Genomic DNA, 25,815 nt, shown 5'->3' on the forward strand with positions numbered 1-25,815 from the left:
GCTGCTCCCCCAAGCCCAGGCCATCATCTTCCGCCAACTCTGACCTTAACCCCGCCCCCACCAGCCCCTGCCCACCCTCCCTTCCCCTTAGCCCTCCCCACCCCCAGCCCTGGACCACCAGCTTGTTTCTTCACTTGGCCCCAACCTCGGTTTCCCTCATCTCCCCCAGCCCCTGCCCCCCCTCCCAGTAACGGCTTTCAACCCTTCCGGTCTCACTCCCCCTCAAGTCCCGGTCCCCCTCCACCATTCTCAGGCGTGCCCAAAGCTGCCCCGAGGCTGAAGAAGTGCGCGGGGTCCGTGGCACAGCAAGTAATTTATTGCAGGGGAACGGGGCGGGACAGCCCTCGTGCAGTCCGGCTCCCCACGCCGGTGTCCTTGGGAGACCATGGAGCAGTCAGGAGGAGGAGGCGCCGGGGCGTCCCAGCGCCGCCACTGCCCGCTCCGCCTGCTCGGGGACACGGGCCGGGTCGCTGAGGATGGAGGTGGAGGTGCTCAGCTGCCGCAGGGAGCTCAGGACGGCTGCGGGGACAGGGGGTTGGAAGGCGTGACCCATCCTGGGGGAGACAGCGCTGCCCGGCCTCACTCCAGCCCCCGGAACGGTGGGACTGGTCGCTCCCGCAGCCCTAACAGACGGGGTGAAGTGAAACCCACCCTGCGGGGCTTTGGGGTGGGCTGAGCCTGCCCTGCCAGGACATGGGATTAGGGCACTTCCGGCTCAGCTGGGCCGTGGGTGTGGCAGGAGCACGGGAAAGCGCTGAGCACGCACCGCAGGACATCCCACACATCAGCCCTGCCATACCCCAGGACACCCCTGTCCTTTTCCCCTCTGCCTCTCCCTCAGTCCATGCCAACCCAACTTGTTCAGGGTGCCACAGCGAGGCATTGGGCCACCTACTTGGCCGAAGCACTGGGAGGGAGCAGTGTTGGTCCAGCCAGGCAAGGGATGTTTGGGTGAGGCTCTCCATGCTGGCTGTGGACACCATACCGTTGAAAGACTCAAAGAGGGGCCGGATGATGACACTGAACTGGTTGGATCAGAGGAGTTAAGGACCAGGTTTGCTATGACAGTGATCTCATTCCCCAGTGTGGGCATCACCCTCCTATGACAGCAGGACAGACTTTCGTGTCTGGACATGGAACAGAGCTGCTGGGGCAGCAGAACAGGCTATGCAATAGACTTGCTGAGTGCCTTCCCAGCACAGCACCACACCTGGCACTAGCCCAGACTGCTGGGGTGATGGCATGAGTGTCACTTGGATAGGCAGTGGAAGAGATGCAAAACCCCTGTCATGGCTGGGGCTACCAGAAAAGGTTGCTGAGACACAAGACATATCCTCCAGAGCAGGTCAGGGAACCAGCTAGCAAAGTGCTCAGGGGCAAAGTAGGACACCAGTATCTCCCATAAGTTCCCCTGTTGCTCCAAGCCTGCAGGGACCAGCCTCGTGATTTTGTGCAGGCAGTATTCCATGGAGATACACCACCACAAGCATGTCCTGGAGCTCATGTTGGCTTTATGATACCCCGTGTCCTGAGGAAGGAGCTCCCCAGCTCTGCATCCGAAGTCACCTCTCCCTTGTCCAGATGTCCTGTACTGGATGGGACCATGGATAGCAGTGCCCTTCATCACTCTGCCACTTGGGATTCCACAGACCTCACAGGCTCTGCCAGTGAGTCCCAATGTGTCTAATCCATATTCACAGAGTAGCATATCCAGCCCCTTGCCCACAAGTTCCTTGGCTCTTGATCCTCTCCATCCCTGTGTTTCCAGGGTATGCCATGCAACCACCAAGACCAAGCCGTCATGTCCCCAGCTTTGTGTCTGGACCTTTCCTAATCCATGGCTGTTGCCTCTCAGAGCCAGTTTCCATGTCATCAGGAGCAATTCCCTCCATAAGCTTACTCCCCTTCTCCCTGAGGACCATTCACTGTTTTTGATCCCTTGGAGAAGATCCCTCCTAACCACAGAACATCAGCATGTTCCCACCATATGACTGGTTGGGAAACATCTCACTGTGGTCCCCAAAGCCTCCTGAGCTTGAGGGATACCAAAGACCCAGTAGCAGCAGATTAATCAGAGCACCTTATATCTGGTGGAGGGTGAGAGGGAGCAGCAGACACTGGCCCCAAAGGATACAATCCAGAACTTCCAGTTCTGCAATGTGGAGGAGCGAACGTACTCGTCGAACATTCTGCGCATGTGGTCGAAGCGCTGGCGCGTGATGGGCACCCCTGTGGCTGGCAGCTGCTCCTGGCACAGGCTGTGGGGCACAGCCAATGTTGTGGGGCCATGTTTGGGAGGCTGGGAGCCACAGAAGCTCAGCAGGAGTTGCCAGCCAATATCTCCCAGGGCACATGTGGAACCTGGCCCTACTCCATCCTGCCTCTTGAGCTTCAGCCCTCCCTCAAGAGAGGGTTGAGGAGGGACAGCCAGCTGGGAGGTGCTCCAGAGCAACCTGCCATGTCCTGCTGCTGTTGTGGCACTGCTGCTTGCCCTGCCTGGCTACCCTAAAGCAGGCAGTGCTCCCCCATCGTCCCCAGCCACGGCCCCCTTACTTGATGGAGCCATTGAGCTCCTCAATCTGCTCCCGCAGACGTTGTGTCTCATCCTGCAGAGCTGCCCGCTCCTGCTGTAGCTTGCAGATGTACTCGGCTGTCTTTTGCAGGGTGGTGGCCTTGCTGACCTGGGGGACCATGGGGTGAGAGGGGAAGTAAACCCAGACCACCCTTGCACAGCAGTGCTGTGTGCTCCAGCCTCCTGCACCACAGGCTGGGGCACAGGAGAGGAATTCTGTGCTGTGGGTCACAGCAGGGATGCAACATCTCTGGGTGATTCTCTGTCTCTGAATGCCTAGGGCTGGCTCTCGGTGCTCACCTTGATGCTGGGCTGAGCACTCAGTGTGCTCACCAAGCTGTGCAGCGTGGTGAAGCCAAGCTTGATGTTGAAGCGTCTCTTCTGCTCAGCGGAGATGTGTGTGATGCGCCGGCTCTCCAGCTGCAGGTCAGCGCCATCAGGCACCTCCCAGCAGCAGGGACAACCATGGGCCACCAGCCCCACTGAGGACAGGCTGGCCCAAAGCTTGAAGTGAGGGTGGATGGTGTCTTGGAGTAAGGAGCAAAGGGGGGTGCATATGAAGTTGGAAGCTCCTGCCATACCTTGCTGGACTCAGGCCTCCTCAGACGGGACACGGGCTGGTGCAGGGAGATGCTACTGCCCAGCTTTGCAGTGGGTCCTGGGGAAGCCTGGCTGGGCTTGGGCCAGTCACTGCCTGAAAAAGGGAAGGTGTTGTTACGAAGAGAGGGATAGCAACAGCACTCATGACAAGATGATGTCTCAGCACCTGGGACAGGCAGAGTGGGGCATCCCACAGTATTGTCATCCATTCAGCTGATGGGGATGCACCACTTCAAGCTCAAAGTACACATTGTCCCAAATCCCAGTCATTTTTGATGCTCAGAAATGGGAACATCTGGGATTCGACATTTTAAATTTCCAGCATTTCTTGGCGTGGAAATTGTGTGGAGAGAATTGTGAAGGCAGCAAGGTTGTGGTGTGCAGCACCAAACTAAACTGGGAACAACATGAGAGCCTGATTTCCAGCAGCTGCGCTGGTTACTGTGGGTGAAAGCGGATGCGTCTTGCTCCAAAACCAAGTTCCGGAGTTTCAAAACCACAGTCCGACATTTTGCTCCATTTTTGTCTTTCCCTATTTCTGCTTTTGCTGCTGGAGGCAAGTGAAGAGGCACAGAAGGAACCCTCCATGCTCAGCTGGATACATGGAAATAGCCGGGATTGAAGCCAAAATGAAATTTCCCACAGTGCTTGGTCCAAGTGCTCTGCAGGAACCCTCGTGCCCTGTGGAGTTCCTTGGGGTGCTCCAGACTCACCACAAGCCAAGGTGGGGGACAGCTGCTCTGCCTTGGGGACTTGCAGGGGGCCTGGCTGTGTGCCCACTGTGTGCAGCAACACCTGGGAAGGGCTGGAGCCAGGAGCCAGTTCTGGGCTCATCTGGGCCATTCTGGAGAGGAAGGTGGCAGGGACTTTCGGGACGGTGTTCTGCTGCTGGGAGAAGGCAGAGGGAAGGGGAGTTGGAGGGTCAGCACACCATGCACACGATGTTGGCCACTGCCCAGGCACTGGAAGCCAAACCCCCATGAGGGGATGGGGAAGGGGGATGTGCAGCCCCATGCCACCATCTGCAGGGGCAGCCCCAGTGCCCCAGGAAAGGGGCCCTAAAAGCAGGATATCTCTCACCTCTGCCTTGGTTGTTTTACAGGAGAAGAAACTCTGGCTACTCCTGCCATCCCCAGCCACATGCCCCCTCCTCCCCTCCATTTCTGTCCAGCCTACAGCAAAGTGTGACCCCCAGAGCCTATCTTCACCCCTTCCCCAGCAGCCAGGAGAAGGCAACTCCCAACCAAGGGGGTTGTTGGGTGCTTACCAGGGAGACAGGGGCTGTAGGCATCAGTCCTGCACTCATCGGGCAAGGAGTATCCAGTGCCAGGTCTTGCTTGGCTGAGGGGGCAGGGAACAAATGGGTGCTGCTGCGTAGGTCTGTTTGGGCAGGGGTGACCTTCCCTGACCCACGAGACAACCAGCCCCTCCCTGCACCAGAACTGCTACAGCCGCTTCCTTGCTGGATTGTCCCAGAGAACAGGGATGCACCTCTGGAGGAGGAGCCTGTTCTCTTCACATCAGGAATGTTCTCAGGAGCCTTGTGCAGGCAGGGAGTCCCAGCCCCTCCTCAAGCAAGGAGAGGGCCTTCCACAATGCCCAAGGGACCTGTCCCATCACACCCACAGGCAGCATATCAGGCAGGACACCAGTGACCCCCCCAGCCTGTTGTGCCAACAAGGCCATAAAGACCAGACTGGGTACACAGGAACTTCCCAGCAGTGCTCTTAGCCAAGTCCTGGGTCTGGGCTGCATCTCCCTCTGAGGCCACTGAAGTTAGAGTGATCCCTCAGGCATGGCTTCACCCTTGGGTTTGGAACTACCCCACTATGGGGACTGGGACTGCCATGTGCCCAGTATTCCCTGTGTCCCAACCCCAGGGAGAAATGGGGTCCCCACTCTGATCCCCAAAATAGCATGCCCCCACCTTACTCCTGTGTCCCCCCACAGCCCCTCAACCCTGTTACCTGTGGTCAGGAGCTGGCTCGGGCAGGAGTTGGGCTCGGACAGGTGGGACAGGGGGTGTCCTGGCAGCCTCCTTGCCTTGGTGCCACTGGGCTTCACCTTGGGCCGCCCACCCCTGCCCTGAGGCAGCCCCTTGTGGGGGGCAAACCTGGGGCTTCCCAGCAGGGTGGGGGGCAGGAGCTGGGAGACAGCAGAGCTGGGGTACCCCTGGGACCCCATACCTGTGGCACAGCCCAGCCCTGGGATGTAGGAGGCAAAGCAAGGGCTCGAGAGAGGGGAGGCAGGGTGGGTGACAAGTGAGGGGTCAGGTGAACTGCTGTAGGGGAACTTGGAGCAGGGGACCGAAGCGGGGATGAAGGGGGCTTCCAGGCTCAGCGGTGGTGCCCGGGGGGGTGGGATGGGAGAGACACAGTGGGGTGCTGGTGGTTCCAGGCTGAGACACTTGCCAGGGAAGTCGTACTGCAGTGTGGGCTTGTGTCGGAGCTGAGGGCTGAGGCTGCTGGGTGCCACACCAGGGGGTTCAGGGAGCAAGGGGTCCAGAGGCAGCTCAGAGCCCAGGAAGGCACTGTGGAGGCTGAGCTGGGAGGCACCACTGGGCTGCAGAAGACATGGCAGGGTCAGGGCAGGTGACTGGTACACCACCCTTAAGCCACAGCCTACAGGCTGGGATTCCACTCACCTGAAGGAGGGTGCCAGGTAGCAGTGGGGCCTCGGGGCTCACAGGCAGACCCCGAGCACCCATCAGGGATCCTCCACTGCTGAACAGGGGCTCAGCCATGGGCGAGAAGCAGGATGGATCCTGGTAGCCCGGTTGTGTCTGAGATGGGGGTGGCCGGTGGCTGGTGAAGATTTCTGCAGAGCCAAGTGAAGACACAGTGACCAGCATAAGCGGACCTGCCCGGAGAGGAGGGGGACACCCTGGAGCATGAGGGGTGGAGCCATACCCTATTACTGGCAACTCTGCACTTTTTGGAGCCCGAGGCAGCTCCAGCACATTTTCACCCAGGGCCAATGTTGCCACATGCATAGGGGCAGAAAAACCCACCTGGAATGCCACCCAAGTGTAGGGACACCATCCCCAAGACCCAGCTGAGCTCCAAGTGCTCCAGCCCCAGAGCTGTTCCCAGGGAGGTTCATTGCTGTATCGGCCTCAGGCTGGGGCAGGGATTGTGACACCCTGGGGCTGGGGGGCAGCCACAGCAGAGGGGACAGACAGTTAGGTCATGGCATTCCCAAGCCATGGAGATGCCATGGTGACAAGTTCTGTGCTGCCTAGTCCAGTGCTGCTCTGCATGCAGCCTGCGGCTAACCACATCCCATGGCCTTCCTGAAGCCGAGCCGCGTGACCCTGCCACGACTCCCACTCCCTTCCTCTCTCTTTCCCACAACACTTGTCCTTCCGCAGCCTCAGACACCACAGCACAAAGGGCCGGCACCACTCTTTTGGCAGCTGTCTCCCGGGGCACATAAGCTCCATGAATGCCTTGGCTCAGTACATGCTGGTTCTGGCATTGCCACAGGGAGGGTTTTTCATGGAGCAGATGGCTGTGGGACACAGATTACACCTCTGGATTCTTCCCCATAGGGTGGAGCAGGAGGGTTCACTGGGTTTGCTGCCTGGCAGCCCCTGGCACAGTGCAGTGCCTGAGCAGCCACAGGGGACAGGCACTTGCATCTCCTCTGGGAAGCACCCAGATGTGCTCTCCAGCCCTTGGCTGGCACTGGCAGTGCCAGCTCCAGGCCCTCCTGCCAGTTCTGGTTGCCTGGTGTGCACAGCCATGCTCAGGGCACCATCTGTGGTCCGTGCTCCAGCACCTGGGGTGCCCTGGCTAGGACTCACAAAGGCATCCTGCTGAATCTATACCAGAGGAGCAAACATGCCAGCACTGTGGGATGCCATGGGACTGGGCACGGTGATGATTCCAGTGTGCCACATGCTGCCATCTGAGGGGAACACTGATGTGAGACAGGACAGAGCCACTGCTGAGACATCCCAGTCAGCTCTCAGACTGCCCCTTACCCCTTTCACAGCCATGATGAATCCCTGACAGCATGTCGGGGCCATCCTTGCCCCTCCACAGGCCAGTACTCTATGTGTGCCGCAGTGCTGCCAGGCAGGAGCTTGGCCTTTCTGGGATGCAGTTCAGCCCCACATTGCCCCCGCCTCAGCCATGCCTATACCAGGATGTCCCTGCCACCAGCAGTGAAGCTCTGCAGGTATTTATAGGCATTTGTGGTACCCAGCCTCTCAGATCCGATTGTGCCTCTCACCATGCCTGTCAGACTCTCTTGTGTATCTCACTGTGCTACAGGAATGTAAGGTGGCTGGCAGTCCCTGGGAGCCTTGTCCTCCCTTTCTCCTGCCCCTTCCTGACCCCATAGCTCTTGCCCATGCTCTTCCTCACTGTTGTACTGCCCTGTTTTGCTCCAGGCAGTGCAGCATGACCAGGGCACAGCCTGCTCAAGGGAGAAGAGCCTGTGTGGTCAGCCAGCCACACCTTTGGTATCCTGCTCAAACCTGGGGATGCTCTCCAATGTGATTGGGCCTTCCCAGCCCAAAGACCCTCCAGCACTTGCCCCAGGCTTGGGAAGAGCCCTGCTGTGCAGCAGGGCATTGCCACCCCGTGTGACAGACAGCCCAGCCCCAGTGCCCAGCACCGATCCTACCTGGAGCACAGTGCCAGCAGGGCACAGGGCTGGACTGCTCCCTTGCCTCTGCCATCAGGACTTCTCCATCTGCCTCACATTGCACTCCAGCACCCACTGCAGACACGAGATGCTTCCTCATTTGGGGATTGGTTTGCAGGCACTGACTGACAGGCACTGAGCTCTGCCACGCCACCACATGCTATGTCAGCCCTGTGACCCCATGGTGCCCACCCCCCATGCCTGCCCTGTGTAGCTTTGCATGAGGCAGCTGGGTGATCCTTGCTCCCAAGTTACCTGTCCTGCTGAAAAAGTGACCTTTTGGGACGTAATTGGATGGCACCCAGCACCCCAGTCTCCGCTCCCCACTGTCCCCACACTCCCAGGGCTACATGGCACACACAGTGTTTATCACCCAGGGAGCTGGTCCCATCCAGGACAAAACTCCTACCAACAGGTCTCCAAGCACCCCATGGGATGCTGGTCTGTCCCAGGGCACAGTAGCCTGGCAGACCAGGAGCCACAGCTAGACTTGGGACCCTCTCCAGCAGTCCCTGGGCTGAGGTGCTGGACATGGTCAGAGCAGGAAGGGATGTTTCCTTGTGATGTTGTGGTCTGCAGTAAGACCTATCCCATTTCCAAGATGTACCCTGAAGCAAAATGTGGACCTTTTCCCAGGAAAAAAGCCAACCTCACTGATGTATTGGTTCAGAAAGGAACCACTGTGCTCCTGCCATCTCCTGCTGAGCTTGAGACCATGCTGGGTCCTCAGAGAGGGGCTGGAGCTGCTGCTGTGACACCATACAGGACCTCTCAGGATAAAGGACACTTATCAAGTGTCAATTTGACCCACTTGGAGCTGTTGCACCTTCCAGCAACTGATGCCCACTTGGGACACAGGGGACAGAAGGTAAAGCATTGGCCATGGCAACAGACCCTCTTCCCAGCACACGTCACTCTGATGGGATCTCTGGTTGGAATGAGTTGAGAGGGTGCTGGCATGAGTCTTCCCACCTCATTCATCCCAGAAACATCCATCCCAAGGGCAACCATGCCACCACCTGCCTTGGCACAGAGAATGCCCAGCCTGCTCCCTGCTAGCATCTGGTCTTGCAACACCCCACCGCCATATGGTGCAAGTACCCTTTTTTCCTCCTCCTGGAGGAAGTGGAGATGGGCCATGGAACTCCAGGGTGCTCACAGAGAGGTCTAGAGATGCTGGTGCTGCCCAAGGCCACTAGCTATAGCTGGGTAGCCACCAACCCCCACCAGCTTCCACCCTGCAGAGTGTGCCCAGGCCACCAGCTTTGGCATGCTCGAGGGCAAAGCTAATCCCAAATAGTGCCTTGCCTTGGCATTTGGGGACACTGGCGGGATCAGGACATGTCCCACCTGACTGCATGGACATTCAGAGCTCAGAGCCTGCATGGCAGCATGGAGGAGTTTGCCACTGCCCACTTGCTGGTGTTCCCTCAGCAGCCTCCTGCTCCAGCTGGAAACCAGTACCAGATTTGTCTTTGGGCAGCCTGGCAGGGACAATGGCTTGTGCCCAGGGGATGTAGCACAGCCCGGTGCAGGGTACCACTTCCAAACCAACCACCCAGGCTGGCTGGGCAGTGGGGTGAGGAGGGGACTCACAGAACCTATTCTCTAGGAGCTTCCTCTTCCTCTAGGGGACAATTGTCCTTCCTCTATCTGCAGCCAAAATGAGGGGCTTTGGCACTCCTGGAAATACCCTCTTTTTGTAGAACTTCTCCCTCCCAGCTCCTGGCCAAGCCCTTCCTGACCTTCCATGTCTCTTTCCAGGGGCAGGCAGGCACAATAAGGCTCTGCTCTGAGCCCCTGCCCATCCATGCTGCTTTTCCCATGCCATTGGATGTCCAGTGCTTTCTGTCTGTCTCAGCAGCTCCCACTGCTGCCAGGCCAAACCTGTGATTCCCCATTTTAGGCAGTCACAGGGTACAGGGCTGGGTGGTGTGTGGTACCATATCCAGGCTTCCTCTTACCTGATATGTCCATGTCATCCAGGCTGGGCTGCAGGGGTGCCAAATCGGGCTGTATCATGTCAGCATTCCCAACGTATGCTGGAAGAGGGCAGAACTAGAACATCAAGGCCCAGCCACTGCTTCCCCAAGACCCACCTTGAGGGCTGCTCCCACTCCTGACATCTGGCTGCTACATCTGTGTGTCACCCCAGAGTCACCCTGTATCACTGCACCCTGCCCTGGGCAGGGAGATAAGTGCCTACCCTGGGGAGAGCCAGGGCCATCCCATCCCACCACTCTGCCCATCAGCACTTCTAGGGCATCATTCCCAGGAACCCCAGTGAAAGGATGATTCTTGGCACAGGACCTGGCTGGAGCTGCACATGCCCAAGGGATACGGCCAGGTAGGGATAACAAAGAGTGGCCATGGAAGTGAGACCTGCCCTGCGGCCTGGGGCAAAGTCCTTCATGGTGCCAGTGGTCCCTGGGGTACTCAGCCCTGGGACAGCACTGGTGCACATGGAACCACAGGAGAAGGGTCTGATCCCACCCTTCCCAAGCACTCCTTAAGCATCCCCTCCCCTGGTGGCTCCTGTTTGGGCAAGACAGGAATATTTTTTCCCCTGCTCCATCAGGCAGATGCCAAGGGACCCTGCTTGCCCAAAAGGACATGACTGGCAGCTCTCAGGGGCTAAGCCAAGACACAGCATCTGGATTCCTCCTCCACATCCTGCTGAAGCATGGTCTGCAGCACCTACCATCCTCAGGGAGTGCCTCGTGCGTGCTGGGCGTCTGTGTCATGGTGAAGAGGGTGTCAGATATGTCCGACAGGAAGGTGTCCAAATCAAAATGCTGCCTGCTCCCACACTCCTCCTCCTCATCACCAAGCAGCATGGGCACTACGTTGCAGAACAGCTGGTTGCACCATTTCTCCGTTGGCCTCCAGACATCCTCATCCTGCATGAGGTAGAGCAAAGGAGCCCAGTGGACACCTTTTGTGGTAGGGTCCATGTCTGGCTCCCTGGCTGCTCCCCCTGGCAGCTCCCATGCTCCTTGCAGTGTCTGCTGCCTCCAAACCTTAATGCCTGGCACATTGCTGCTTCCAGAGGGTGAATCCAGCATCCCAGATGCTTAGCATTCCATTCCAATGGGCTTATCGTGCCCTGGGGCTTTTCTTTGTCCTTCTGCCCAGTTCAGGGGTCCAAACTGTGCTCCCCTTTCTCCCACTTCCCACCCTTTCTCAGCAGACTCACCCGCTTTGGACTGTAAATCTCTCCCTCCCGTGTGGACTTTCGGAGCTGGAAGGAGAAGACAGCCTATGTCACACCCCAGGCAGAGAGAGCTGAGGGGGCCAGCCAGCAACCTGTCATGTCCCACCCTGTCAGCCATGGCTGTGGGTTGGCCACACTGTTCCATCCCACTGCTGGCACTGCCACAGGATGGGGAGCACCACGGGCAGAGCCACTCACCCGCTTCTTATAGTAGATCCTCCATTTGTGGTACTCCCTCATCACCACCTCAATGCGGCGTTTCCAGTAGTTGCCCTCCAGCACAACAGCCTGGGGGCAGGACAGGGGATCATGGCTGAACTCCCCGGCCCCAGCATCCTACAGCCAGGGCTGCTTTCTTTGTGTCATATCAGAAACATCTTTTCCAGCAAATCTCTGAAATGTAATGTGTCCCCAAATCCCCACTGTGCCACACAGAGCTGCTGCTGCCCCAGAGAGCTGCAAGGGACCCTGCCCTACCTCTGGTTTTCGGTGCTCATCAGCCTCCATTCCCTCCAGAGGGGTGATGAAGCTGCACACAGGATTTTTCCTCCGCTCCACATCTGCACAGGAGAGAATACAGCTGGCTGTATCCCTGCCCCATCCCTATCTCTGCACCTGTACATGGTTGTTCTGATGCCAGCCCCATCCCATTGGCACAGCCTGGCATCTGGCAGACAGAGTGGGGTCTGGCCCATACTCACACTGGATGTACCATGCTCTCCAGATCACATTGTTGAGTCGAATTTTATCCCAGCAAAGCAGCCTCAGCCCCTTGAAATTCTTCCACTTTGGAGATACTAGCTTCCCACTGAAACACCAAGCAAAGGAGAGGCTGAGGGGCATCGCCTTAAAAGATGTCCAGGGGCCACCGGTCTAGTGGCAAATCAGGAGCAGGTACAGCAACGTGGCTCCACTGTAGGTGCTTGCCAGGCACCTGTAGGAGCACCCACAGGAGCATTCCAAGCTCCTGCACACTCTGGGAGCAGCACAGACCTAAACCCTAAGCTTCACAGACCCACAGGAGGCTTCTCAAACCCATGAATTAAAGCATAGCACACCGAGGCATTGATTCCTTGACATTTGAACCCCAGCTTTGAGGTGCCCCTGCCAAGCTAGCTGTGTCCTGGACCTGGGGAACAGGAAGGCAAGTCTCCTGCCCAGGTGAGATGCATGGTGACATGTACTGTAGTGGCTCTTGCCTCCTCACAGTGTTTGGGAAGCTAATTCTGATCCTCCTTTTAACACCAGGCAAGGTTTGGAAATGCTGCCTTCAGCTGGGGCAGTCAGGGGTGGCCATTGTGGAGGTTCTGGGAAGGCAGGACAACACTGGAGGATGTTCAGGATGTTAAGGGACACTTGCCTGTGCTCCAGGACAGAGTGACACCAGCCCTGGCCTCTTCTCCACAAGCCAGAGCTGCCCTGGCCTCTTCTCCACACCGATCCCTGCAAACCTGCACCCCCAGCCTGAGCTGGGCTCCCTGCTTCCCATTTCCTGGTTCCCAGAGGCAGCTGTGTTTTTTCTGCAGATCATTATAGTGATAGTGGCAATGTCCCTTATGGGACCTGCAGTGCAGGAAGCTTCATTTCACTCCTTGTCTTGTTTCCACCCAGCCGAGGGACACAACTCCTCATGTGCAGGCACCGAGGAGGTCCTCAGGGTCCTGCTGCCCCAGGAGGTCTGCAAGGGAGGTCAGAGTCCCTCTGCCTTACTTTGGGGTCAGTTTCACCTCTCCAGCTCTCCCAATGGCCTTGGAGCAATGCCAGGAGCTCCAGGAGCCCCTTCGAGAGCTGGCTGCAACTGGGAACAGCCACCTCAGATGTAGTTATTCGCTACAGTGGATCACAATTCCAAAGCAAGAAGAAGTTCCAAGACATGAGAAACTGCAAAATTAAGAGCAAGCAAGGGATTCTTTTTCTGGGATTTTTTTTTCTTTTTCTTTTTTTTCTAAGCTCAGGAGAAAAATTCCAGGAGCTATGTCCCTCTCCAGCAGACAGTTTGTACCCTAAATATCTTGGTGCTGCTTTGACTCCCACTTTTCCTTGGCACGTGGAGCAGGAAAGGTGGAGGCTAAGCTGATGTCAGGGTGCTGTATCCCCTGTTCCCAGGCCCTCCAGGTGCCACCAAGTCATGTCCCCAGGGAGGTGCTGGGGATGAGAGCGATGTATGAAGCCTCTGACTTGTTCGTTCAAGCTTGTGAAACTTCTAAGTGTTCTCAAATAATGATTTTTGTGGGTTCTGTTTTGACCTGCCTTGAAATCTGCCTCTGGCAGAGGGGGAAGGCTAGAAACCCCTACAATCCCAGAGCCTGATGCAGGGATGTGTCTAGGAGCAGGTGCAGGAGTGGATGGGGATGGTCTCCCAAGGGAGACCCAGCCCAACACACGGCCCCAGGGCCTGGGGAAGGACCTGTGACTCCAGCCTGCAGAGAGTTAAAGCTGACACTGACCACTCCGCTATCACCAGGATTTTGAACTTTCCCCAGCCGCACAAGGCAAACAGCGCCAAAAGATGGTGCCAAGTGGAGGAGCCAATGGAAGGGACAGGATTCCTGGGCACATGGCCAGATCCTGCTAGTCAAGGCCATGTTCCTCACTCACAGCCAGATGAGAAGAGCAGCCTGAGCGTGTGGGACACACCTTGGCCTCGTGTGAGGCCAGTGGGCCATGGCTAGGAGTTGCTGTGGGGCCTGGAGGCAACAGGGAGATGCCTTTGAACTTTACCACCAAATGCCTTTTTTTTCCCCCTAATGATCCTTTTCATTTTGGGGCTCAACAGGCTGATCTTTGGTCTCTGCTTTGCCTTGAAAAGGGCCCCACCCTTCCCTGCAATTATCTCCGCTGAGGAGATGGATGCAAACTTCACATTGAACCGTGGGAAGGGTATAGGGTGCCCCAAACAGGCTGGGGATCCTGCTGCCCTACACTGTCAGAAGGAGGGGGACACAGATCCTGCCACTGAGTGTTTGTGGGATAGGGTGAGGTGGGAACAGGGCTCAGCCTGGGTCCAACACTGGCATGGGTTCAGCAGCACCTTGTTTGGTCTGTGATTCATTTACCCATCCAGCAGTTTCAGGTCTTGCAGTCCCTGATTTCACGGCAACATGGTACTTTCCTCTTCATTAGCAGCAAGAGAGGGAAGACAGGAGTGATCTGGAGAGATGCGGGGCTGCACCAGCACACCAACCCAGTCCCTCTGCACAATCCTTGAACGGGATCAGCCTCAAAACCTTGGGGAATGACAGAAGAAAAGAGCGCAACTCCTGCTACTAAGGACAGCAGAGCTACAGTGCAGCTTGGGTGGGTTTAGCCCAAGCACGAGCCTTTCCCACTCATCAGACCCCCTAGAATGAAGGTCTTCTGCCAGAAAAAATGGGGTTGGATGATGAACTCCAGTGAGGGCATCCCTGGAGTCTCCGCCTGGTGTTCACTACCCTTGTGTGAGCATTTAAGGCACTGTGAATTAGAGAATCAATAGCAGCAATTCCTTCTCTCCCAGGAGGCTGACAAGAGGATGAATTAGAAGATATCTTGTTTTAAATCACAAGAGGGCTGAGTGGATACTCCAAGTCACTTCCCAGTCTGATGTCCCTGCCTGCCAAATCTCCTCTCTGGAGCACAAGACAGATGTTGCCAGATAAGACCATGAGTAACTGCAGTTTGCATCTCCCAGTCTGCCCCCAGTTTTCCTTCCTTCAGGAGGATATTCTCCAGGTCAGTGATTCCCAACAATAAGTCACAGGACAGGGTGTGGTGATGGAGAGGATGAGCCTTCTTGTGCTAAGGCCAAAGTGTGAAGGAGCTCAGCTCCACCCTCAGCTTTTTTAGTAATGAGACACAGCCAGGTGGGCTGCAGGGACAACATTCTAGGAAAGGATTCAAGGAATGCAGGATGTTGCAGGAAGAGTGGAAAAGGATCATTAAGCAGGAAGTTGCTCTAAATGTCCTGGAATATAGGTAAAAAGGAACTGCTTCATCCTAGCCTTAGGAGGAAGAACCTCAGAGAGGGGAGTTGCCTCCCTTTGGGGGATCTGAGGAGACAAGTTACTGCTGGAAGCAAACCCTGATGTGGAGAGACCATTTCTTTACCAGTTGATGATGCACAGTCCTGACAATGGAAGGAGGATAAGTCATATCCCCAGAATGGCTGAGACAGGACTGCTGAAATGTGTGTGAAAAGCAGAGGAGGAGTGCTGGAGAGAGGAGGAATTCCAGCTGTAGCCATTGAAAAATATTTAGGGATAGTTTAGTGAGTTGCCTTTGAAATGGTGTGAACCCAGACAGCAAAGGATGGATGGCTGCAGCAGTCACAGCACACCAGGAGACAGGATAGCTTTCCCCTCTACTCCACACTGTTATGGCCAAGTCTGGACACTGTGTTGAACAGACCAAGAGGGAGTTTTACAAACTAGAGTGATCCTGGAGGAGGATATCAAGGTGGTTAGGAACTAATATACATTACAGAAAATGAGTGTGAGGGATGGGTTTGTTTATCCTGAAGAAGGTGAAGAGAGATTTACTGCCCATCAGCTGCCCAAAAGAGGAGATGGAGCCAGACAGTTCTCAAACATGCGCTGAAAAATGCCAAGGGGAAATGGACATAAGAATTGGAACAGGTAAACTCCAAACTAGAGCCACGGACAGCAATTCTCTGTGGTAGAGGGGCAGCCCTGGGCAGGCTGGACAGGTGGTAGGCTCACATCCTAGGGCTCCATCTGTCAAAGTGATGGCCCTAAGCAACCTGACCTGGCTTTGGATCTAGCCCTGCCCTGCACGAGGGTTGGATAAGGAACTGGTGTCACAGGTGTCTCCCAGGTGACAGCTTTCAGTGGTTTCTCCTTGGTTAGGAAGTTAGTCTAACTGTGGGCACTCTCCTGAGGGCTAGAGGATATTGGGCTGGTGACCCCAACTGAGGCTGTGCTGCCTCTGGGAACCTGGCTGGGAGGGGAGGTGTGAACTGGCAGGAGATGCAAAGAAGTATAAAATCAGACAATACTAAATGTAGAAATGCACCAAGAACACTTCACTCCATTTTCCCACCCTGATACCTTTCTCCAGCTGCTGCCTACAAGTCTGTCAAAAATATATTAGCAAAAGAAAGTCTGAGTGAGCTGGGGTTGTCCAGCCTGGAGAAGAGAAGGCTCCAGGGAGACCTTAGAGCCTCCACCCCCAGTGCTTAAAGAGGGTCCCAGAGAGCTGGAGAGGGATTTTGGACAAGGGTCTGGAGTTACAGGACAAGGGGGAATGATTTCACAGTGTCAGAGGGCAGGGCTAGGTGAGATATTGGGAGAAAAATCTTCCCTGTGAGGGTGGTGAGGTCCCAGCACAGGCTGCCCAGAGAAGCTGTGTCTGCCCCATCCCTGGAAGTGTCTAAGGCCAGCCTGGACAAGGCTTGGGTGAGTGTCCCACTACATAGGAGCCAGTATCTGCACTGCCATGCTCAGTGCAGGAAGGAAATGAGCCACTGAGAGTCCAAGGGGTAGGGAGAACTGAAGCAATGAAGCCCTGACTGCAGTGGAATGGCCAGCCCCCAGTCACATACAGCACTCCAGCTGTCAAAGCCCTTGTATCCTGTCCATTTCCACTCTACCTGGGAGCTCCAGAGCCCAGGGGCACACTGAAGCTGCCTTGCACCTCATGAGTCTATGGTTTGAACATCCTGGTGTGACAGTGTCTGTTTCTGCAGCCTCAAAGCTGCAGGGCTCAGGTATGGAAAGAAAAGAGCTGGGAGAAGAAAAGAGAGTGAGGCCACTAGTGTCTTTATGTCCCCTATTTCTGTCACTCAGGGGTGACCTGCCCAATCAGGAAACATGATCCTCACCTGGGTCACCCCACGCTGATGCTCCCTGTGCTCCCACCACAGAGCACTGCCTTCCCCAGCCCCTTGCAGCAGAGCTGTGCTGTGCTGGCTGCTGGCAAACTGAGATGATCCCATCCACCACCTGGGATATGGTGACGGGTCAGATGGGCACAGCTATGTGGGAACTGGTACCCTTGGAGTGTGGTCTCTGTGCCCAGCATCCCCACGGATGTCCTGGCAAGTGACCACATTCCCTATTGCATTCAGCACTCAAGGACTCCAAGGCAAACCTGAGAGCTGTTGGGGGTTAGATTTGGGGGTTTTTGGGTTTTTTTTCTCACTTACAGAATTTTTTCCCATAAGTTTCCAAGAAGCCTTAATAACTACTTGATCAGAACAAAAGGGAGTACTTGAAGGACATGGCAACACAAGGCTACACCTATTGTTTTTAAGTCCCTGGGAGTGTCCCTCAGAGGGGAGAGATAACTCGAGCTTTGGGAAAGGTAAAAAGACAGAGCTGGGGGAGGGGAACTCACTCTTGCTCTCAGCGCCGAAGAGGACGGTCAAGCTGCTCCTGGCTGCAGGAAGAGTTCACGGCCATCTCTCTGCCTCTGCCTCGTCCTGGGAAATCTACCGTCATCTGCTCCTGTACCCGGGAATTCTGAGCTCGCTTTCTCCAGCCTCCCCCCCACCTCCACTGTTTCTTCGGAGCTTTGAGGTTCCCCTGCTACTCTGTAGCCCTGCACTGCCCAGCCCTGCCGGGACAACCCTGCTGCTCCAGCTGCCAGCGCAGAGCTCCTCATCTCATCCACCAGCCCGAGACTTTCCTCCCTTCCAGCTTGGCCTCTCGGAGTCCTGCAAGGGGCACCGAGATCAAACTGCCCCAGGTGTTTTGTTTTGGTTTTTTTTTTTTCTCCTTTTTGTGAAAAAAAAAGCCCTCAAGGTTCTTAGTTCTGTTTATTATTAATGCTGCAGTTGTTGTTTGTTTGTTGTTTTGTCATATATACTAGTAAAGAACTGTTATTCCTATCCCCATACCTCTGTCTGAAAGCTCCTTTAATGTTTTAAATTCGAATAATTTGGAGGGAGGGGATTTGAATTCTCCATCTCTAGGGAGGTCCTGCCCCCTTCCTAGCAGATATCTGTCTTTCAAACCAAGACAGAGCTCAGCCACTGGATGAGATTCTGGATGAGGCAACAGACACCTCTTCAAGGCTGCTTTGCTGAGGTTTTGCTTTCACATGGTAGGACTATGTTTCTGTCATCTAGGTTTTCGCATTTGGACATTTTGGGAAAGCTATGCAAGCAGTTTGGCACTGACTCCAACAGAGCAAGTCACGCTGATGCCATACTGGAGAGAATTCAAAACCTTGGGGCTTAGCAAAGGAGAGGAGCTGTCTCCCAGAATGTGGACCATGGCCATAGGGGATATGTTGCAGTCTGTCCTGTTGTCGCCAAAGAGCTGTCACTGGGCTTTGGCAATTTGTGTGGCAGGGAAACAATGCAGTCACTCATCTGATTTTGCAGGAGAGGAGAAAAGCTTTCAGCAGACCTTGGACAAAATCCATGCAGACATCCAGTCCCAAGTGCTGCTATATGTCATGGAATAACCTCAGGACGTGGGGACAGAGTCAAGGATGGAAGGCAGGACTCCTGTTCTGGGCTGAATTGCCAAAGAGCTGAGTGTTAGCTGTCCACAGAGCAGCTGCTGCTGTACAGAGTGAGCTAGATCTGGCCATGGGGGAAATACAGCTGGGCACAGTGACACCAGATCTCATCAGCAAATGGAAGAGAGTCAAGCTACACGTGAACAGAGAAGCTTCTCACCTGGCTCCATAGCCAACAACCCAACATCAGCTCTTTCCCCCTGAAACTTTCCAGGATGGCAGTTTCTGAGCATATGGCACATCACATCCCATGGAGAAGAGGAGGAGGAGGTCAGATGGAAACAAATTCCTGGCTGCAGAACAGGACTCAGCTAGCCTTCTGCCTTCAGCTAGCTGGGGGTCCATAAGACACTTGCAAGGGCTCTGGAACTCACCTGTACTCCAGGCTCATGCACTCAAAGAGTCGGGTGAGGGTCGGGTCGATACTCCGGGGATCAGCCAACTCAGGCTCAGCACGGTGATGCCGTCGCCGGGGCAGTGAGTCGCTGTGCGGGCATGACACCATGAAGTGGCCACTGTGGATGACCTGGGAGGAGTGCTGTGCCGCAGCATTGGGTACTGTGCCACCCACAGCTGCATCCTCTGAGTCAGAGTCAGAGTCAGAGACGGGGCAAGGCCCAACCAGAGGCTCCAGGAAAGGTCCCGGTAGTCCCACCTGAGCTCCTGCCATTCCTGCTGGCTACTGGGTGCCCCTTATGGCTCTGACCCAGCACTGTAATCCGTGTCCTGCTTGAGCTGAAGCCTTACAGGCACTGCATTGCCATCGAGCACGTGCTGTTGGGACCCTACAGGACACTGGTACCACGCCTCCTCCTAGGCACCTCCTTCACCCAGCCCACACAGTCCGTTCCTCACATCAGGGTTCAAAAGTTGTTCCCCAGGGTGGATTCCCTGCCGGCCCTATTTATAGTGCTGGTGGCTGATCCCGCCCATGGCACACCATCAGCAGGACACATCCAATGGCCACCAGGAACCAGCCACCAGAGCTTCAGCTCCGTGTCACCGTCCTGCTCCAGCAGAGTCCTGGCAACTCCAGCTTTTACATCCCCCACACACCTAGGGAGGAGCACTTTGGGTTCACCGTCCCCCCCTGCTGTGGCCAAGGGTTGGCTGGCAGTCGGCTCTGTTTACCCAGAGTTAATCACTGATCCCGAGTGCTGGTGGAGTGAGGAGCAGGCGGTATTTACCCAATGCCTCTGCTTTAATGGATCTCCCTGCACTTTCAAGGGAACAAATACAGATTAAGGGACACAAACAGGTAAAATTATAGCAACAGGCACTCAACTCAGCACAACACAGGCCAAGGTACTGAGCCAAGTGCTGAGCTGAGAAGCAGCCCAAGGAAAACCTGCTCCAAGCTGTGACCCAGCAGGAGAGGGGATACAAGCAACAAATGTGAGAGAGAATAGCTATGAGCTTGAGTATGGTGGGATTTACACACCTTGTGGTCATGCAGTCCTTAAAATTAAAGAACCATCAAATCCTAGAATGATTTGGGTTGGAGAGGACCTTAAAACTCACTTCATTCCATTCCCCTTCCACTAGACCAGATTGGAAACTTCCACTAGATCAGGGATACCTTCCACAAGAACAAGTTGCTCAAAACCCTGTCCAACCTGGCCCAGAATACTTCCAGGGATGAGACAGCCACAGCTTTTCTTGTGCTGGGACCTCACCACCCTCACAGGAAATAATTTTTTCCTAATATCCAGTCTAAATCCACCCTGGATTGCCTTCACCTCTGAGGTTTCCTGAGAGAGGCAGGCAGGCAGAGCTTGATGCACCAACCCCCTGCTCCATGACAGTGGATCTTGGATAAATACAGGATGTGGAATGTGCCATCCCAGCCAGACCTGTGTTGCAAGCATCTGCTTACTGATCTGAGCCACAGAGGGACACAGCACATATAATTTCAGACTTAAACCACTTCTTTTCTCTCTAGTTTCCTGCAACTTCTTTCCCAGCCCTACATCCTGGAAGGAGCATACATGCCTGGAAAACACTCAGGCACAGATCTTAGGTACCTCTGATGGAGATATGGTATAAATGGGTGGGATAAACCAAACATAGATGGCTGCAGGAATTGGAACCCTAATCCAGTTTGTAGATGGAGCTATGTATTTTCCATACCACCCAGGTGAGTCCAAGGAGGATTAGCAGCTATCCAGGATATTTTCCAGAGCTAGAAGTAGAATATGCACAAAAAGGTGGTTTTGGACAGCTTCTATACTGGTTGGTGCAAACTTCCTTTGGGACCATTTCTTCAGTTAGGAACCATTTCTTCATTTTCCAGCCAGATTTCTGTGGGTCTGTAGCTGTTTTTCCCCTCTGTGATTCATTACAACCACCTCAGCCTGTCCCAAGCTGCCTGTCAAGATGCTGAAGAAAGAAGTATTTTTAAAAGTGCTTTCTGCATACATTTTAAAGCAGTAATGGGCATGTGAGTGTCCTGGGAAACTAAGAATTAGGCAAGGCACAAAGATATAAACATGTCAGAGACACAGAGGCTTTCTGGGCACATTCTACTTATGTTGTGCAAAAGAGACTTCCCAGGATCTTGACAAAAAACATTTGCCGTCTGTTCACCAGCCACAGGCAGACTTCAGTCCTCTGAGATAACGTCTGTTTGAGGGAAACAGAGAACATCAGTGAGGCTTTTATGAACATTACAACTCCCTCATTCCTGGTTCTGCAGCTCTTGTCCTGCAGAGAAATCCCATGGGCAAAGGGCATCCAGCACAGGGAAAGGGGTGACAGATCCTTAGTCAACCAGGGAGCAGAGCAGGAATCCTACACAGGTAGGCTGCAGAGCTGAGGAATTTTGTAAAAGGCTGTTTGGATCCCAAAATGTATGATGCCAATTACAGATGGAGGGGTGCAACACAGTCTTGGAGAGAGTGTGGCAAGGGAGATGTAGTACAGAATGCAACACAAGATGAGTGCCCTAAAGTTCCCAAAGATATCCCAAAGGTGTCCCAAAGGTGTGCTGACATATGTGTGGTTAGAGACCACAGTCCCTAGAGCAGTGCTCCAAAATTATCCTGACATCACGCTCAGAGGTGCGGGGGAACAGCCTGTGCCTGGGAGAGAAATAGCTGGTACAGAAGGGTTGGATTTACTAGTAGCTGAAGAAACTAGGATTGGATAGGACATGCACAAACATGGAGATCTCCATGTGATCCAGACAGCACCAGGGCACTGGTCCGTGCAGTCACAGCAGTGCTGGATGGGGATGGCTGGGCTCAGACCTGCAGGGTTCAACAGAGGCAGAGGAGCACACAGCTTCCAGTCTGTTCCCACAGGATGAGGATCCTGGGAAGTCCTAAAAATTAAAAGTTATAAATAAAAAAAAAGCACTAGAAATGGAACTGGTAGCACTGTTGCCAGGAACAATGTAGAGAGGAGAAATATATCATGAAAGCTTTATTAGAAAACAAGCAGCAAAGCTGGTGGCCTAAGTACATCCTCATCAGGCAGACCAGGGAGACCGTACGGGTAGAAACAAGGAGAGCTTATTAAAAGGACATTAAAAGGAGCAGGAAACCGCAGCTCCTCTATTTCCAATCCCCTGCTGTGGGGACACCTTCCACTAGACCAGGTTGCTCCAAGCCCTGTCCAGCCTGGCCTGGAACACTTCCAGGGATTCTCTGGATAACAGGTAACATGTGCCAGGGCCTCATTACCCTAAAAGAGAAGGATTTCCTTCCAATATCCCATCTAATCCTGCCTTCTGGCAGTGAAAAGCCATTCCCCCTTATCTTGTCACTGCAGCCCCTTGTCCCAAGTCCCTCTCCAGCTCTCCTGGAGCCCCTTTAGGCACTGGATGGGGCTCTAAGGTCCCCCTAGAGCCTTCTCTTCTCCAGGTGAACACCCTTGGTTCTCCCAACCTATCTCCAGGGCAGAGGGGCTTCAGCCCTCAGAGAACTTCGGTGGCCTCTTTTGGACTTGCTCCAACAGGTTCAGGTTTTGTATGCTGAGGGGTCCAGTCCTGGATGCCATATTTGTCTAAAGATCTCTGGAAGTCTCATTTCTGTCACTGCTGGAAAAAATAGCAATAAACACAGAATTTGTAGGAACTAATGAATAAAAGGAAGTGGTAAGGCAAATGGTCCTGGACCCAAGGCTGCCAGAGCTCAAGGAGCATTTGGACAAGGCTGTTGGGAACAGGGTGGGATTTTGGGGGTGCCCTGTGCAGGGCCATGAGTTGCACTTTGATGTTCTTTGTGGGTCCCTTCCAACTCAGGATATTCCATGAATCTATGATTCTATAAATACAATGAACTGAGGAAGAGCCACCATAGTTTTTAGCAGAATGCTGTGGCTCAGAAATCTGCTCCAACTGTTGCAAGAAGAGGTGGTATGTGCGGACAAACTGATTTGCTCAATATAATGCCGTACAAAAACACTTTTAAGAAGGTCTGTCATAGAGTTTTCAGAGACACTGAGCTGTAACAGATCAGTAGCTTGGAAAGATAAGGCAAATTGGTAAAATGCAGAGATTTCCTGTTGGATTCTACAAATATCTCCACAGGGGCTGGAATTTTCAGCATATCCATGATATGGAAAAAAGACTGTAAATAGGATGGTGACAGTGTTTCTGCTGGAGAAAATAGTTCAGAACTGTTGCAGCTAAAGGTGGCTAGAGAGGACTGCAGAAGTATTTCAGGCTACAAAGCAAATGGGTGATAACATTGGAAATGAGAGTCAGTGTTGATAAGGGTAAAGTGAAGCACATCCCTAACTGTACACTGGACTTTAGATTAATGCCAGTCAAGAGCTAAAGGTAACTGTAAGCAGTTCCCTGAAAACATCAGCTGAAGGTTCAGGAGTAATTAAAATGTAAAAATGGTTCCATATATTGCTGGCCCCAGTAATAAAGCAAGCACACAAGTGTGTGTGGCTTTGGTGCCTGGCTCAGAAAAGATGGAGAAACACTGGAAAAGGTCACAGAGATGAAGAAAATGGGTGGTCAGAAGTGGGATTGGCATCTTTGCAAGAAAAGGGATCTGGACTGTTAGGAAAGAAGTGAATGAGGTGACAGGCACTGACAGTGTAGACATGGATGCAGTAGGAACAGGAAATGGTTAGAGGTGGTTATTCAGCACTTCTCAGAGATGGAGGTTGGAGTGGATGATCTCCTGAGGTCCCTTTGAATACTGACTGTTCTGTGATTCTGTGTTTCTAGGGGCACCAGGGAAAGGAAGGGCTGGCATGTTCATCTCAGGATGTTGTGAAACTAAAAGTCTAATTGGACTTAATAAGGAATTGGATAAACTTAGGGAGGACTGGAACTATTAAAATTCTTTGTGTGTCCAAAGCAAAGCTGACTGATGGGAACTCAGGACAGAGGTGCAAGTTCACCCTTGGCCTTCCATTGCTCAGGCAGGTGTTTTTGAGCACAGAGTGAAATTTTTCAGACCTTCAAGTGAGAGGCATGCCCAGCTTGTCAGAGCCACCTGGGTGTCTGTTCCTCACGGCCATGCAAGAATGGGAAGGTTTTTGTACTTTCCATCTTTGGCTGCAGATGAATAAGAGATTAAAAAAAAAAAAAAAAAAAAAAAAAGCAAATTACACCTTCAGCAAGCTCACCATGTTCCCTAGGAAACAGTTATGAAGTTTATAGACTTAAATCCTTTGGGAAAAGTTGAAAACTCCTAAGTCAGGGAAACATGTTGTACTCTCTCTGGAAAGAAATTTTCTGCTATATATTTTCTGCTTGCTGTTGGGGGTTAGATTTGCCTCTTTTTTCACTTACAGAATTTTTTCCCATACGTTTCTAAGAAACCTTAATGGCAGTACTTAATCAGAACAAAAGATTGAAGGACATGGCAGCACAAGCTACACCTATTGTTTTTAAGTCCCTGGGAGTGTCCCTCAGAGGGGAGAGATAACTCGAGCTTTGGGAAAGGTAAAAAGACAGAGCTGGGGGAGGGGAACTCACTCTTGCTCTCAGCGCCGAAGAGGACGGTCAAGCTGCTCCTGGCTTCAGGAAGAGTTCACGGCCATCTCTCTGCCTCTGCCTCGTCCTGGGAAAAGCTACTGTCATCTGCTCCTGTACCCGGGAATTCTGAGCTCGCTTTCTCCAGCCCTCCCCCCACCGCCGCTGTTTCTTCGGAGCTTTGAGGTTCCCCTGCTACTCTGTAGCCCTGAACTGCCCAGCCCTGCCGGGACACCCCTGCTGCTCCAGCTGCCAGCGCAGAGCTCCTCATCTCATCCACCAGCCCGGGACTTTCCTCCCTTCCAGCTCAGCCCCTCGGAGTCCTGCAAGGGGCACCGAGATCAAACTGCCCCGGGCTTTTTGTGAAAGAAAGCCCTCAAGGTTCTTAGTTCTGTTTATTATTGATGCTGCAGTTGTTGTTTGTTGTTTTGTCATATATACTAGTAAAGAACTGTTATTCCTATCCCCATACCTCTGCCTGAAAGCCCCTTTAATTTTCAAAATTCGAATAATTTGGAGGGAGGGGATTTGAATTCTCCATCTCTAGGGAGGTCCTGCCCCCTTCCTAGCAGATATCTGTCTTTCAAACCAAGACACTTGCCCAGAGAAGCTGTGGCTGCCCCATCTCTGGATGTGTTCAAGGCCAGGTTGGACAGGGCTTGGAGCAGCCTGGTCTAGTGGAAGGTGTCCCAGCCCATGGCAGAGGGATGAAAGGAGATGAGCTTTAAGATCCCAAACCATTCTGTGAGTCTATGACTCGATAGCTATGCCATGAGGTTCTTGGTGCTTTTTTCCTTGGATGGCCTCACTCACATTCCCTTTGTTGACAGCTGGTGCTGACAGAATCTCAACACTCCATGCAGCAGCAGGACAGAGCAAGGAACATGGAAAAGAAAATTACAGCCTTCAGCTAGACACCTTATAGATTATTTCTGGGCTCTCCTTGTCTGCCAGGCTTCCTTCCCACAGGAAGCTGCCTGGCAAACCCTGGGTAAGAGTGCCCTCTGGGGACCAACAGAAACGTAATGGTGAGATTACACTTGTCAAATCCCTTCTTTTCACATTGACGTTTCATTTTAAGTGGGTTTCATGATTGTGATGTGTGCCGGGTTGTTTGCCTAGAAAGCAGAGCCTGCTTGGGAGGGCTGGCTGTTACTATGGAACAAGCTGAGCCTCCCTGGAGGGAACAAGAGAGGCCTGAAGACACACAGCAACCTTGGAGCTTGTAGGGAAAGTGAGGTATCATTTCAAAAAAATCATGGAATGGTTTGCATTGGAAGGGATCTTAAACATTTCATTCCAATGCTACTGCCATGGCCAGGGACACCTTCCACTAGACCAAGTTGCTCCAAGCCCTGTCCAACCTAGCCTGGA

The 25,815-nt window shown here is 53.7% G+C and overlaps 1 protein-coding gene across 11 annotated transcripts; it reads right to left on the reverse strand.

The window, feature by feature from the left end:
• Window positions 1-188: 188 nt before the first annotated feature.
• MLXIPL (MLX interacting protein like) lies at window positions 189-24,939 on the reverse strand. Of its 11 annotated transcripts, none has more exons than XM_063402274.1 (19): window positions 24,445-24,933; window positions 23,923-24,021; window positions 18,878-21,125; window positions 11,741-11,847; window positions 11,517-11,599; window positions 11,238-11,327; window positions 11,022-11,066; window positions 10,527-10,725; window positions 9,790-9,867; window positions 5,817-6,031; window positions 5,140-5,734; window positions 4,440-4,513; window positions 3,886-4,057; window positions 3,154-3,266; window positions 2,873-2,992; window positions 2,554-2,681; window positions 2,135-2,258; window positions 896-1,025; window positions 189-519 (listed from the first exon to the last, which is right to left on the reverse strand). In XM_063402274.1, exons 3-19 carry the CDS (start codon window positions 19,171-19,173, stop codon window positions 395-397), a joined length of 2,694 nt encoding a protein of 897 aa, XP_063258344.1. In that variant the 5' UTR covers window positions 19,174-21,125; window positions 23,923-24,021; window positions 24,445-24,933; the 3' UTR covers window positions 189-394. The 11 variants fall into 11 exon arrangements, with proteins under 11 accessions (XP_063258344.1, XP_063258340.1, XP_063258345.1 ...); XM_063402270.1 differs by having other exon boundaries at window positions 2,873-3,076; XM_063402275.1 differs by having other exon boundaries at window positions 2,873-2,953; window positions 3,886-4,060.
• Window positions 24,940-25,815: the final 876 nt, after the last annotated feature.

This window comes from Prinia subflava, chromosome 8, assembly GCF_021018805.1.
Source record: "Prinia subflava isolate CZ2003 ecotype Zambia chromosome 8, Cam_Psub_1.2, whole genome shotgun sequence".
In the NCBI taxonomy this organism is placed as follows: Eukaryota; Metazoa; Chordata; class Aves; order Passeriformes; family Cisticolidae; genus Prinia; species Prinia subflava.

What these genes read in the sequence shown, in the direction of transcription:
- MLXIPL (XM_063402268.1), bottom strand. Translation starts at nt 19,173, where the DNA reads ATGGCAGGAGCTCAGGTGGGACTACCGGGACCTTTCCTGGAGCCTCTG. An exon ending in ATGAGCACCGAAAACCAGAG is followed by an intron (nt 11,328 to 11,516) that starts GTAGGGCAGGGT and finishes TCCTGCCCCCAG; the next exon opens with GCTGTTGTGCTGGAGGGCAA. An exon ending in CCTCCCAGTGCTTCGGCCAA is followed by an intron (nt 520 to 895) that starts GTAGGTGGCCCA and finishes CTGTCCCCGCAG; the next exon opens with CCGTCCTGAGCTCCCTGCGG.